Here is a 15313-nt window from a genome sequence, read left to right as displayed (position 1 = left end):
TTTATAGAAACTTTCATAACATTACATCATAAACTTAAAACAAACTCATTCGACACTTAGTTATTGTCGACACTTAGTTATTATCGACACAACTCTTAAACAAACTTCTAATCATAAAATTATATCATAAACCAAAATTTAAATATTAATCAAAACTAAAATCCAATACTTAGACGACTATCTAACAAATCTAAAATAATGTCTTGTAACTCATGAGTGTCGTCACAAAAGTGTCACTCTATTGCGACCGACTTGGGACCGGTTTGTGATTTTTACCAAAATTTAGGGTTTTCGATTAGGCGGTAATTAATCCCTCGTGTTTTTTTAGGTGCGACTAAGTTCACACGGTTTTGCGACTCCTTTTCTTTTATTTCTACCACTGCAAAGTCACAAACACAAACACTTAGCTTCTTTCTTCGATATCTCCGCCTCCTTCTTCGATTTCTTCGATTCTTCCTCTTCCATTCTCTTCGATTCTTCCTCTTTTCTCATCGATTCTTCCTCTTTTCTCTTCGATTCTTCCTCTCTTCTTCGATTCGATTACTCGTCTCTTCGATTCCTCTTCGAAGCTTCTTCAATTTGTTCCTTCTCTCTCACTCCTTTCTCTCTCTGTTCTCTGTAATGGCGCCTACCGGAAAGGGGAAAGCAAGTAGAGGCCGTGGTGGTGGGAGATCCGGAGTGAATGCAGAGAAGAAGGGGCCGACGTGATGCTGAGATTCGATCAAACCTACATGCCTCTCTTGCTTATGAAACTCGAATTGAAGATTCGTTCTCTTTGTGGTCTCAACAAGCCTAAGTGTATTGAATGCGGCAACGTCGCTCCAGCCTCCAGGTAAGTCCCTTTCTCTCTTGCCCTTACTTAAACCAATTAGAAAGACTTCTATTGTTTAAGCCTATTTTGAGAAAATACAGTAACACTAACCTTCACTCTGTTGTTTTTTAGTATTCTTCCTTGAAGTGTGTGGAACAATGTTTGACTCTCACTATGGATTTTTTTTTTTATTGAAAATGGTAAAGATAGGGATTCTGACGCAGGTGAGTCCCTTTGATTTTCTGATAGTTTTTCATGAAGTGCAAACATGAATTGTTACCTAGAGGAAACCATAGTGAATTCTTTAATAGCAAACATTAATCCGGTTTAGTATAAGCAGTGATCTTTGAAATCTGCAGACTTTCATGTGGAAGATTCAAAAATAACATTGAATGTTTGTTTGAGTAAACAAGGAGAGGGAGGGGAAATATTTTTTGCAGGCACACAATGCAAGAAACATATGGATACAGATTCAAAGCCAGAGGTATAAATGTTACTTCTTTTTTCAATTTGCTTCAGTTGGATTTGTGATCCGTGTAACTGTCTATAGGTAAGCTTTTTACTTACCTCTCTATTTGACGTTTTCAGCAACTAATTTGCATATCCACGAAGCTTTTTTTTTCTTCATAATTTAGGGATATATTGTGTTAGTGTGTAAACATTTATCTAAATTTGCATATACACGAAGTAATTCATATATATTTGCATATACTAGATTTGACAATCAATCTTTGTTTTTTCACAATCTCTGATTTTTGAAGTGACTTGGATACTGAGAATTTTTGTAACTATGCTCTTCCTTTTCATGTCAGGATCCTTCACTCGCTAAATCATCCAAACATACTCAAGTTCTATGATTGGTTAGACTTACTAGCTAATATCCACGACATGTTTTCTTGCAGGCCAATTACTCTCACTCTTCTTTGAAAAAACGCAGCTTCTTGTGTTCTCTGTGAAGTATGTTCTTCATGGTAATTCATGGTCTCTAGTTAAGTTGTGTTCGCTTTTTTTTTTGTCTCAGATTTAGCTGTAGTAGGCAGTGGTAAGAAACTTTGCTGCTCCAAATACCTTTTCTAGCTTATCCATTCCCTGCTTTTTTAGATTTTGTTTATTCATTCTATGAAGAGAATGCTTGACGTGATGCGGAGCAACAAGCATCTCAAATTCGGATTGCAAACTTGGAGAGGCTTGTTATGTATTGGAAAGAGAGTGATCCTGCCTTTGCAGCTTTTGTTGCATCTCAGCCACAACCAACTGCACCAGCCAACACACAAGCCGCCAATGCAACAGCCACCAATACAACAGCCACCGCCAATGCACCAGCCACTGCACCAACAGGAACCGTCGCAGCCACAACAACACCTTCTTCATCCTTCTAAGTGCTTTTGTACTTTTTTTCTCTCTTATGAACATGATGAATATTGTTAATGTTTAAGGTTATGTAAGGCTTTTGATTACATTAGGGCTTTTGGTTAGCAACATTAAGGATTTGATTAGCAACATTTGGATTTATATGAATTTGATTTTGTTATTTTTAGAATAAAAATATAGCTTATTTGCGACTAATTAATAGTCTCTCAAAACCCAAATTAGTCTCAATTAAACGACTGTAATGTTTGTCACTAATTAGTCGCTAACTAACAGGCGTAGCTAAGACGTCGTAAATATACGACTCTTAATGCCAGTCTTTATGTCGTCGCTTATCTGCGATGACATAAATAAGTCTCAATACCGTCGCAAATATGCGACTACAATGCGACCATTTAATTTAGCGACCGTTTTTTAGCGACCAACTTTAGTAGTCGCAAAGAAGTCGCAAACAACGATTAGCGACCGTTTAAGGACTCGTTTGGGAGTCGCAAAAGACATGTTTTCTTGTAGTGTCTCGATAACGTCATGTACACTGTGATGAATGTGAAAGACAAATCAAAAGACACTGTGAAGTCAAGAATAGATGTTTCCAGATTTTGTGATCGGCCTGAATTTCATGTTGATGATCGAGGGAGAGCTCCATTTCCTATTTGGAGATTGAGTGCGAAAGCAAAAAAAATCTCCTTGAATGGGTCAAATCAGAGGTCAGATTTCCAGATGGCTATGTAGCAGATTTAGCTAGTTGTGCATATATCAATGCCGGCAAGTTTTCGGGAATGAAAAGTCACGACTACCATGTATTTATGGAACGATTGCTTCCGTTTGTGTTTGCAAGACTCTTGCCGCGAAACGTACATCTTGCATTATCAGGTAAATATATTTAATTTATAAATATATGTTTGTTCTATATATAAAATAATATGACTATTAATTTTATTTTATTTGTATTGTAGGCATTGGAGCATTTTTCCGTGATTTAAGTACTCGATCATTGGAGTCAAGTCGCGTCCAACTTTTGAAGGAGAATATTGTCATGATTATACACCTACCATACGAAGCAGAGCTTGGCGGTCTAGTTCAATATAGATGGATGTATCCTTTCGAAAGGTTTTTTAAACGTTTGAAAGGCAAGGCGAAGAACAAAAGATATCCAGCGGGTTCAATCGTTCAATCGTACATGAATGATGAGATATCATACTTCTCGGAATACTATTTTGCATCGCACATTTCTACAGCTATTAGAAGAAGGTATTTCATACTATATTATAATGAGAATACCATTATTTTAATAAAAGCAAATATTTTTATGAATTAATATATATACTTATGTTCGCAGGACAAGTCGGTATGATGAAGGTGAAGTTCCTGTATATCCTGTCCCGGTACCAGACATATTCACACAAGTCAGTCGTCCAAGTGGCAAAAGTAGTGAGTTCTGGTTAACTGAGCAAGATTATACATGCGCACATGCATATGTTTTGCGTAATTGTGACTATTTTCGACCGTTTGAAAGGTATACGTACATTTTTACCAAGTAATAATATTAGTTTTAAGAGCGTTCTCTCTATTAATCGACTAATGAGAATATTTTTTACATGTCGAAAAATAGTATGTTGGACGCGCAAATTCGGGATGAATATCCAGAACTCTCTGATGATGAGGTCACCTCTAAAAGAGACGAAGATTTTCATTTATGGATTCGCCAATACGTACGTCGTATATACTAACGATCTCACTTTAAATCGACTCATGGATTGGAATATATATCTTTACTAATATATATAATTTTCATTTTTGGTGGAAGCAACGAGAAGTCATCAAAATTTTCCTCCATGGGTTCATGAACTAGTGGAAGGTCCTGAAAACAAAGTCAAGTCATGGCCCATGTATTTTACTAGAGGATATATGTTTCACACGCGGAATCATGGACGCACAAGAAAGACAATGAATTATGGGGTATGTGTTCGAGGACAAAATTATTCTGAAGAATCTCACGAAGAAGATTTTTTTGGGACCGTGGACTGGTTAGCTTAAAGATCACACTTTTCTACTGTCAATGGTTTGACCCAAATGTTGGCAAAGGAATTCGTATTTCAGATGGAGGCGTTGTAGACGTGCTACAATCAAAGAGATACCAAAATTACGAACCATTTATTTTAGGTAATTTTTCATCCTATTTTCAAGTATTTGCTAGAGACGATCTTATTTTATTTCAAATTTTTGGCTTTGTACAGGGTCTCAAGCTGATCAAGTGTGTTATCTTTCATACCCGAACACAAAACGACCTCGAAAAACGTGGCTTTCAATTTGCAAAGTTAATCCAAGGAATGTTGTTCAAGGGAAGTTTACTGAAAATGATATGGTTATACTGCAACAATCTGTTGATGAGGCACCTCCGAGCATGATTGAAGAAGTTATAGTTGAGAGCTTAGTTGACGGAAATCATCAAGATGAACCTATCGATTTTGATATTGAAGATGCTGAAGGAGAAGACGAATTTCATTGTAATTCATCAACATCCGAAGATGAAGATGAAGAAGAAGGTGAAGATGAAGAATAATTATAAATATAAGTTATTTGTAAAATAATTGACTAAATTTTAATGTGTGTTTTGTAATATATTTTAATTAAATGGCTTGATGATGTGTGTTTTGGAAAATAGAATTAAACAGCCAATTTGTTATGTTTATTTACTAGTTTTGGTAAGCATTTAACGATTAATTAAACAGCCAATTTGGTAACATACTTGCCATACTTGAAAGCAGGTTCTCGGTTCGAGTCAAGTAGAGTGTTTTTTTTTCCATCATTTTACTAACAGTCACAAAACAGTCGCACTTTTGCCACCATTCTGCGACTAAACAAGATAATCGATCACATCTACCAAACGGTCACAAAACAGTCATACGTTTGCCACCCTTTTGCATCTAACACCTGAGACTTAGCGACTAAAAATGAGAATATATCACCATTTTTCAAAACAGTCGCAAGACGGTCACACTTCTGCCACTATTTTGCGTCTAACACCTGAAACCTAGCGACTACTTTGCTACATATTACCAACTCTCGATATTGATCAATCCAAATTTCTAATTTGGAGTTTGTTTATATGTTCCATTATACGTTACTAGTGTGATATGATCGAATTTAGTTATAAATACTTAACCAAAGTATAGGGTATGAGATTCAAATTTTATTGAAGTTTAGGTTGTAAAATACCCTACAAAATTGTCCAGGTATGAAAATACACGGCACAGACAGTACGGGTATGAAAACGATGTCGTTTTGATACACGTTAGCGTACACGTGTACGATGACTCATCACCGTAACGGAGTTGACTAACACCCATTAGATTGACTCCGATTTTTGCACGTTGTATCAAGTATAGGTATGAGATTCAAATTTTATTGAAGTTTAGGTTGTAAAATACCCTACGAAATTGTCCAAGTATGAAAATCCACGGTGCAGATAGTACGGGTATGAAAATCCCCTTTTCCCCACAGCACACCACCATTTAACAAAAAGCCCCCTGTAAAATCAATTTATTACATATGGTCAAGGCACTAAACCAACAAAATGAACAAACATTAGAGGTTAAGAAAGTATATGGGAAAAATGTCATTTAAATCATCAGTTTACCATTTTCGTTGGTTTAAATCATGAACTCTAGACCTGGTGATTCAAATCCTTAGTTTTATGTTGATTTTCATTTTAATCATGAATTCTCATTGACAAAGCCAATTGAGGCACATTGCTAGATGGTTAAACGGATCAATAAGACGATATCATCGCAAAACTGGCACTTCGATGCCATCAAATAAATTTTCTTCTACACTTGGTTTCCATCTTCCTCTTCGTCTGATTGCTCCGTTTAGCCAGTTAACGATGTGCCTCAATTAGCTTAGTCAACGAGAATTCGTGATTAAATTGAAAGTCAACATAAAATTGAGGATTTAAATCACCAATCCACATAAATTGAGGATTTAAATCACCAGATCCAGAGTTCATGCTTAAAACCAACGAAAATGGTAAACTGATGATTTAAATGACATTTTTCCCGAAAGTATATACCTTTATTAATTTTTTTGCCATCAGCAGCTTATCAATAACGAAAATATCCTTGAAGAAGATGATATTGCTAGCCATCTGCAAACACGGAAGTCCAAACCGTAATTAAATTCTTAATTCCTTGATAAAATTTCAAATCGACCAGCAAAAAAATCAAGAACAATATGAACATAAAAAGAAATAAAGAAGCCGAAAACTCTGAAACCGACCCATAAGAAACCAAACGAAGAGAAATGTAAAAGGTAATATGGTGATGATGATAGCCTATATCAAAAGCGAGTAAAAGGGATAAACAACGCTTCTCAATCACTGTAAACAAAGCTTCTCAATCACTGATAATGTTAGGAATTTTAGATCTGAATTAAAGAAATAGCAAACCTTCTCAATCACTGTAAACAAAGCTTCTCAATCACTGATAATGTTAGGAATTTTAGATCTGAATTAAAGAAATAGCAAACCTGGACTTCACGGTTGGTGAGAGGTAAGGAATAGGAGCCATCTGAGTAATCAATTGAACATTTGGGAAAGGCATTTTATGTGTCGTGTTGCTCCATGTATTCGGAGAGAGCGAAGCTGGTTGGTTAATGGGAGCTCTGGCTTTGGCAAGGATGATGACAGATCTAGGTTGTTAGATCCAGAAAACGAAATTGCAAGGAAAGTATTGAACATCGATTGGAGTGGTCCTTGTTGAGAGGCAAGATCTAGGGTTCAGTTGTAGACTTAGATTGGAAATCCTTGCTCGGCGGCGAGGTTTTGTGACAAGTGATGGATTCGAAAGGTTAGGGTTTTAGGAGGAAGGATACTAAGATACCGTGAAAGAAGAGAGAAGGAGAGGAGAACAAAAGTCGAAAGAGAGAGCAAAACGGGAACGAAAGAACTAGAGAACAAACAAAAAGGAAAGAGAAGAAATATCTGAATCAAACAAAGGGGAAGAATGTCGAAGGTTATGGACCAAAAGGGGGAAAATTAGGTCAAATAAACTTTTAATTGGAGCCCAGATTTTAGTCTTTTTTGTTGGAGCCCAAGTTTTTACTAAGGGCAGCAGTGAATAATTTTATTTTCCGCTAACTTTTCCATAGCTTTTCTATATGGTATGTGCTATTACAGACCTTGTTTACAAAATTAAAAAACTCAAAAAATTATACGGGAAGATATCATAGCGTTTATAAATTTAAAACGCTATAAAAAAGTTAGAGGTAAGTCAACGATTGCATAAATATATAAAACGCTATTTTTCAATGCTATTAAAGATCAATATTCTTGTAGTGAATTTATGACGTTTTACAAAATAAAATAAGTAACATGTTTTTTAGCGATGTTGTATAAATAAACAATTTTCATTTTTCAGCTTTCTTTTGTCGAAATTAATCGGTATTAGTATTGAGAGATATCAACACTTTAGGTTAAATTGATCAATTTGAAACTGTCTGTTTCAGGGGGATTTCTGATCATTTAAAAAGTTTGAAGCAGAAACTGTAAATAGAGAGAAACCACAGACTAAAGTGCAAAAAAAAAAAAGGTGCAACTCGTTTTCATAATTCCGATTTCTGAGGGCTTGTTTTTGACAATTCGAATCTTCATCTCTTAACCCTAGCCCCTCGTATATATATGCGTTTTAAAGCCCCAACAAATTAGAAGCCGAATCTCTTGTCAATTTAGGGTTTTTGGTGAGTTTTCGATACCTTTCTTCACCATCTCCGTTTTGATCAATTTTTGGGGAAACTTGTGACCGGATTTTATTGTGACTTAGGTTGATTGTGTTTCTCCGTAATAGAGCTTTAATTCGGGTTCTTTTTAAGCCTTGGTATAAGAGGTTTGTAACCTTCATCTTCTTCCTTCTTCAATTTTCTTCTTTCTTCAATTTTCTTCCATAAAAGTGAGCTTGAAGCTCTTTAATGGTGGATTTTCTTTCAGGAAGAATTAGGACTCAAGATATACCTTGTTAGAATGCTCTCGTTCATATGGATCCAACGCCACTGACATCTCCTCAAACGAAAGTCGGATTGATCGGAATTTGATTGGTATTTCGATTTTGTTGATTCATAGTCAAATCGGGATTTCGTTTCACCGGTTCTTAACATTTTAAAATCGAAATCTGAATTGCTTGAGTTTTGAATTTTAACCGATCGTAATTCGGACCGGTACAGCTGCTTTTACACCGGTTTTAGAAAATCTGATACCTGATTAAGATTGCTCTTGAAATTATCTTTCCGATGGTATAGTGTACAGATTTTTCTGATAGACGGTTGAATTTAGGTGAATTAATTGGTAGTTTGGGGCGTGTCTAGAATTGCTGTTAACCACTCGTTAGATTTTCAGGTGAGTTCTAACTCCCTTATTAGTTATTATACATTTGTGTAATATTTAGGAATATGTTAGAAAGAAGAAATGATTTTTTTTTGTACTTTTGAATTCTGAAAATTAACTATCTGCGTTAATGTTATTATTTTGAATATGATTTTGATGATGAAATATATTATTCTATTAAGAGTGGTATCAGCATGCTATGCTGATTTAGCTAGCTCTATTGAGCAATCTGTGGCGGCCGGCATCGCCGACAGATGTATTCTGTATTTAGTTAGTTTAGTGATATTGAGGTCGGTTAGTGTCGTTGACTGTACTTCCTTATTACCTCGTTAGGGGCCAGCATCCCTATCGAGTATATTATGTATATATTTTGTTAGTATATGGTTTGGGTCGACCAATGCTGGAGTTTTACCATTCCGAAGTTGCATTGCTAGATATATGGTCGTTCTGTTCTGATGTTATTATTCTGTTTGATGATGTTATTCTGTTTTGATTATCCGATTATGTATTTCTGATAATATATGTTCGGTTGTGATATATATCCGAGAGTTGTTCCTCAAGAGGCAAGACCTGTTGCTCTGGGTGGTCGAGGTGTCCCTATTGTTCCAGGAACTCCTCCACATGTTCCTAATGGTCCTCAATTTCCACCACCTCCTCCACCGAATGTTGCTCCGATGGAGGATATGCGACAAATGCTTCAGTCTATGAGTCTGATGTCTGCTCATAATTCGGCCATCCAACAGACTTTGTTGCAACAGCTACCTTAGGCAGCTGTTCTACAGCCGGCTCAACAAGGAAACCCTCAACCTGACTATTGGGTGTTGCAGGATAGGTTCAAGAAGGAAGTGGGCTTACAGAAGTTTGAAGGTTCTTCTGACCCTATGGAAGCAGAGAAATGGCTTGATCTTGTTAAAGAGGCGTTGGGGTATTTGGGAATTCCTGAGGCTTTTAAGTTACGATTGGTTACTCATCAGCTTGATGGAAATGCTCAACATTGGTGGAGAAGCATTGTTACTTCCCGTCCAGGTGTGGAGTTGACTTGGGATGATTTTCAAAGGGCATTTATGGATCTGTACTTCCCAGAGTCTGTCAGATCAAACTTGAGAAGGAGGAGCATGTAGCTGACGCTTAGAGTTTTTGTTTCAGTTGTAGCGCGAGACTTGGTAGTTCTTTCAGTATTTTAAAACACTTTTATTTCTCAAATTTGGATTTTATGTATTTTGTGACTCTTAGAAGTGTTCTTTATTATTTTATTAAAGTTCATAATTTATTTAAGAATTTTCGGGTCGTTACAGTTTTGATATGAATAATAATATTTTTTCCGTTTCGTTTTATTTGTCGTTTTAAAGTAAAAATTTTGTTTCATATTACTTGTCGTTTTGTATTTACAACAAAAATTTATGGCAAATTTCCTAGTTTTAGTCTTACTTTTTAAGTTTATTAATTATTTTTATCAAACAAAATAATGTATTAATTAGTAGTAAAACAATAAATTTATTTATTTTCTTAATTTGTGTGAAATAATTTAGAACAACAAGAAATGTCAAACGGCGGGAGTATCTGAGAGGCCCGGCCCGAAGCAGAAGCCCAACAAGCAAGGGCTTCTGGCAGCAGATTTTTTATATAATTTTAGGGGCATCAAATTTGAGAATGTCCTTTAGTGTAGTGGTAAAGTGCTGTGCTGTTTTCCATCAAAGCATGGTTCGAACCTCTTCAATTTTTTTCCCCAAAATCGATTTTTTTTTTCTTTTTCAAAAAAATAAATTTAAAACGTTTCCCTTTCCATTTGGTAAATTAATTAAAATTAAACAATTATTTATTAGACAAATTAACTACATAAACCTAATTTTCTCTACCCATGACGATTTCTATTCTTCCTCTTTGTCACTATCAAAACCCTATAAAACAATTTCAGCTTCTTCTCCATCTTAATCTAATAATCAAGGAGGATTATCTTTCGTCATGAAGAAAACTGATGTTTCTGTTATTTTTTGCTTGTTTACAATTTTTTCTATTCAACTCTTATAAACAAATAAAATTTCATGGTATTTTATTTTGCAAAAAAAAAATTTTTGGAGCATCATTTTTGAATTTGCTTTAAGCATCAAATATCCTCGGGCCGGCACTGGTATCTGATATCATATATCTACCAGCTTTAAAAGTTCATGGAATTAATAAATAGAAAGAACATGCTGAAACTATTTATTCCATAAAAAGTATAATTTTCGAGAAATATATATTCCAAACCATTTTATTAGCCTCAGTCCGTTCTATTTTTAGATATTATTAAAGTTAGAAAATACACAATGAGGTCTTTTAATTTTTCTATCAACAATACGAAGACACAACTTCTTGATATCTTCGAGCATACTAATTAAAAAATATAGCCTCCCATGTAAAAGCCAGTATAACTATAATCCCCTGAGCCACACGATGGGGCCTCAATTCCGCTGCCTGGAAACTTCTCAGCAATATTTTCAGCTGTTCTCTGTCCTGAGCCACCACCGAAACCGTGTGGATCATCATCATCTAGATTCCACAAGCTGCCCCACAAGTGACCTTCATCGATCATAGAGTGGTCGGATGAGGTTGTTGCAACAATTTGAGGCATAGAAAATTGGTCATCGAAGACACTAGCCGGGTAATACAAAGCGGACTCTATGTTTTGATCGTTGTCGATATTCATGTGGTCTTGGGGCACTAGTTGAGACTGATGATTCTGTTGTTGCGGTTTAAGATCCATTTGTTGTTTCCGGGATAGAGATCTTTTGACTTTGTCTTGCTTCGAAGAAATTTTTTCTTTTTTCTTGTAATGTGTTCTCCAATAGTTTTTGATTTCATTATCTGTTCGACCTGGTAAATATCTTGCGATTGTAGACCACCTATATATATTTTGTGAAAATGATATGTAAATTTTCATCAAGAGATTGAATACCTACACAAACTAAACATAGGTACACTAATACAAATGTATGATTATAAACAATATTTTAGTGTTACACCAAAAAAAAAAAAAAAAAACAATATTTTAGTCAAAACTTTGGAGTAATTGTATTTGTTTCTTTATAGAAAAGCATTAATAAATATATATTATCAATCTATTATGTAAGGTGTGAGTTTACTATTAACTAGAGAATTTCAAGAAAAAAAGAAAAAGAAAAACAAAGAGTAGCTTACTTGTTACCCCAAAGGGAATGAAGTTCAAGGATGATTCCTTCTTCTTGAGGAGTGATTTGTCCTCTCTTAAGCCCTGGCCTCAAGTAGTTCACCCACCTTAGTCTACAGCTTTTACCACTTCTTTTCAAACCTAGTTTTTAATTCCATGGAAGCAATGGAGCACTATAAATGGGTTTGACATATAGCATGTATATATATAATTTTAATGCAACTTGATGATCTTTATCTATATATGTAATATATATGAGTATGAATCTTTCCTATTTTAACATTATCTCGACCAAAATGCTGGAATAAATAGGTAAATATATATTTAAAATGTTCCCAAACTGATCAAAGTCAACTCCCGAAAACAGGGAATCATAAGATCATCTTTTGATTTCTGGAAAAAATAAACCCTAAAAGCTCTCCACCATGAAATATTGTCCTCTTTCTTTTTGTGAAAAGTTTGAGACTACTTATAGATTAAAAAAAAATGTAAGATTAAAGAAAACAGGAATGAAATATGTAACCACGAGCTTAATAAGGTCAACTATACCACATATCGTATATGATCATCTCACACTTATCATTTTTAATCGGCATGAAAGCATGTTTTATTTAGCTCTATTTAATTATTATAAATTAAATACAAATTACATTGAAAAATACTCAACTAGAAAGAAGATCAAGATCACTGGTATAGTTCGATATGGATTCGCTTACTAATTTGTCTACGAGATTATGATCAAGCAAAGATGAAGATTATCTAAGTTCTTATAGCCATGATTGAATAAAAATAGTTACCTGCACACTTAGCAACAGTGCTCCATCTTCCTTCACCATGCGAAGTAACATACTCCGCCAGAAGCTTATCTTCTTCAAGTGTCCATGGTCCCTTTCTACATCCTTGTTGTTGATGTTGTTGTTGATAAAGATCATGATCATGCTTTTGATGATGGCCTTGAACTCCCCAATCAAGCATACCTGTTAAATTCTAAAAATCCTTTCACACACAAACCAATACTATAACTTCTGTCTGTGTGAGACTGTTGCTTAATTTGCTCTTCTATGTGTATGTTTCTATGTTTGTGTCTCTGCTTGAACATGTGCGTGTGTATATAAATAGTATGTGTATCTCTATTTATGCTTGACAACAGTCACTTCTTACTTTTTGTGGGTGTTTGATTCTATATATTATATTTCATTTACTTTACTTAGTTAACCATGTAGCATATGCATTATCATTAGCCTCATCAATTATAAATTTTTTTACTTAAGTTCCTCTATCACGGAAACAATCTTGAGAAGCCACTATTCTTCGAACAAGTGTCGGTACCATAATGAGAACCAGCTCATTATTTTCTTACCCAATTAAGATTTTACAAGTACCCTCTTACCAAATCCATACATAGATCCGTACAATAAAATTATTCGTCATCACCCAAAAAAATATTCTTGAACAACAAGGTTTTGTCTTTGGACACTTAAAAAGTTTCTTATAGACATCATCACAGAGGCATAACTTTGTTCTAGATTCAGTTCTTTGGGGAAATATATATATATATATATATTTTTTAAATATATTAGTGGGTTGCCTTTAAATTCTCGAAAAGAACTTATCAGCCAGTAGAATCTCAACATCTGTGTAATAAAATAATGGAAAAATAGGCATGCTTTAAGAGTAATTTGTGATTAGTTTATAAATATAAAAATATAATTATGCTCTAAATAATGGGCCTAATGAAGTGTATACTAAATCGGTCAATAAAAAATCAGAAAATGCCTTCCATACAATAAAGTATGGGATGACTCACCTTGTATCCATGTGGCCTTTCGGCTATACGTATCAACATTTATGGCAATGTTAGGGTTTTCTTGAATTGGTTAAACCGATTTAACCAAACATTAAACGATCTTCTGTCTTTTTTTTTTTTTTATCCTAGTGTTTTAAACTTTTATCGTTCAAGATTTGAACATGAAAACTAGATTAAGAAAAAAAAGGTTCCTTCAACCCTCAAGATTTCAATTTCCTCGTAAAATTTAAAAATGATCTTTGAAAACAAGTTAATTTATCAGAATTATGATTTTTTTTTTTTGTACTTTTCTAATCTTTATCTTGTGCTTTTGGATTATTCCTTTTGAAGAAATTTTTTAATTAGAAAGCTTTTTCATGTAGCTTTTACTTTACATTTCGAAGTAATTTCTTTGGTCGATGCTATCAGATAAGCATCAAAGACAAAATCCTTAATGACGTAAGAACTAGGATCATTTTTGCTATAAAAAAAGTTCATAAAGCTATCCTCACAAAGACTCTATACGTATGGACTACATTTTAAACAAATATGCACAACAATAATTTGAGAAAAAATAATAATAATAATTTGAGAAATAAAAAAGCACCCTAAATTTTGTGTGCATGTCTTTATATTAAGTCAATATTAGTAAAAAATATATATAAAAATATATAAGTAACAAATACAAAATCTTATAAAAAAGGAGATGTCTGGTCACACCAAATATACAATGGGTTCAACTGGTTTAAATGCAATGGGTAAGACCGTAAGAGGATGAATTAATACAGGAGTTTGTGCAATATAGACATAGGTTGTCTTAGCAACTGCGGTCTGCGTGAGATAGAAAAGACCTAAGGTTATACACTTATACTGGTCTGTTCATAAGGAATCAGTCTGTAACAATTTTTATCCAATGCATCTGATTTCTTCTTTTTTAGCTAGATAATCAGTTTTTTAGTCTTTATTATTGAGATGCATGTGATTTGTTACCTTCTCATTAATTTTATCTGCATTACGAATTTTTCTAATAGATTATCATTCAGTTATATTGACTATTCGACTAAATTTTTATCATCATGTATCCTCAAATTGTTGAACCTTTTCTTGTGTATGTGTATATTAATATATATATATATATATATATATATATATATATATATATATATATATATATATTTATGGATGTATGTATGTATGAGTTTGTTTCGAACAAGATCCACAAATCGAGAAAAAACATATTGAAAGACGAATCATGAAACAATTTCTTTGGAAAACTAACTGAAATTGCCAGGTTGTCTTAGAATAAAATATTTACTTTTTTCTGCTAACATACAATATTTTACACTTAATACTTAAAATAAAAACAAGTAAATTTATTTGAGATGATAAAGCTTCTAGAAAAGATTATCATGGTACATGGTGCTTGACCCTTTTAGTAGTTCATCACTTAGATTGCTTACTATTTTAGCACTATTTATGTTGAAAGGTAGAAAATAAAGATCTTCAGCTATTGTTTAGCAACGTTTCTTTTTTTAGGTTTCTTTAAAAAAATATTACAGTCCGCTGGTTCACAATTTCTTCATATCAAAAATATGTTATATAAATCAATTTTCGTGTTGATATTAGAATTTGTAACTTTAAAACATATTTTTTATTGAAAAGACATTTTACATGTATATATAAAATTTCTTGATTAATAAAAAAATTATTTACAAAGAAAAACCGGCAAAGAATGTATCAATAATATAAGCAAAAAGGTCATGAGGCACCTCTTCCTTGAAACCATCCACGAAACAGCTCTCTGTA

At 33.8% G+C, this 15313-nt stretch overlaps 1 protein-coding gene and 2 long non-coding RNA genes across 3 annotated transcripts; 1 reads left to right on the top strand and 2 right to left on the bottom strand.

Annotated features, from left to right (window-relative positions):
- Positions 1-5670: 5670 nt before the first annotated feature.
- Positions 5671-7145, bottom strand: LOC110228010. The gene is made up of 3 exons (XR_002331609.1): positions 6707-7145; positions 6252-6326; positions 5671-5709 (listed from the first exon to the last, which is right to left on the bottom strand). It is a non-coding gene; the product is annotated as an uncharacterized LOC110228010 (long non-coding RNA).
- Positions 7146-7391: 246 nt separating this feature from the next.
- Positions 7392-9833, top strand: LOC110228011. Its single transcript, XR_002331610.1, has 3 exons — positions 7392-7915; positions 7999-8061; positions 8163-9833. It is a non-coding gene; the product is annotated as an uncharacterized LOC110228011 (long non-coding RNA).
- Positions 9834-10748: 915 nt separating this feature from the next.
- On the bottom strand, positions 10749-13128 carry LOC9311597 (myb-related protein 305). The gene is made up of 3 exons (XM_021024253.1): positions 12519-13128; positions 11733-11862; positions 10749-11437 (listed from the first exon to the last, which is right to left on the bottom strand). The coding sequence occupies exons 1-3, from the start codon at positions 12694-12696 to the stop codon at positions 10930-10932; spliced, it is 816 nt and encodes a 271-aa protein (XP_020879912.1). The 5' UTR covers positions 12697-13128; the 3' UTR covers positions 10749-10929.
- Positions 13129-15313: the final 2185 nt, after the last annotated feature.

This window comes from Arabidopsis lyrata, assembly GCF_000004255.2.
Source record: "Arabidopsis lyrata subsp. lyrata unplaced genomic scaffold ARALYscaffold_5, whole genome shotgun sequence".
NCBI lineage: Eukaryota > Viridiplantae > Streptophyta > Magnoliopsida > Brassicales > Brassicaceae > Arabidopsis > Arabidopsis lyrata.
This window is presented reverse-complemented; position numbering and strand designations above follow the sequence as displayed.

What these genes read in the sequence shown, in the direction of transcription:
- LOC9311597 (XM_021024253.1), bottom strand. Translation starts at nt 12,696, where the DNA reads ATGCTTGATTGGGGAGTTCAAGGCCATCATCAAAAGCATGATCATGAT. An exon ending in CACTGTTGCTAAGTGTGCAG is followed by an intron (nt 11,863 to 12,518) that starts GTAACTATTTTT and finishes ATTAAAAACTAG; the next exon opens with GTTTGAAAAGAAGTGGTAAA. An exon ending in CATTCCCTTTGGGGTAACAA is followed by an intron (nt 11,438 to 11,732) that starts GTAAGCTACTCT and finishes AAATATATATAG; the next exon opens with GTGGTCTACAATCGCAAGAT.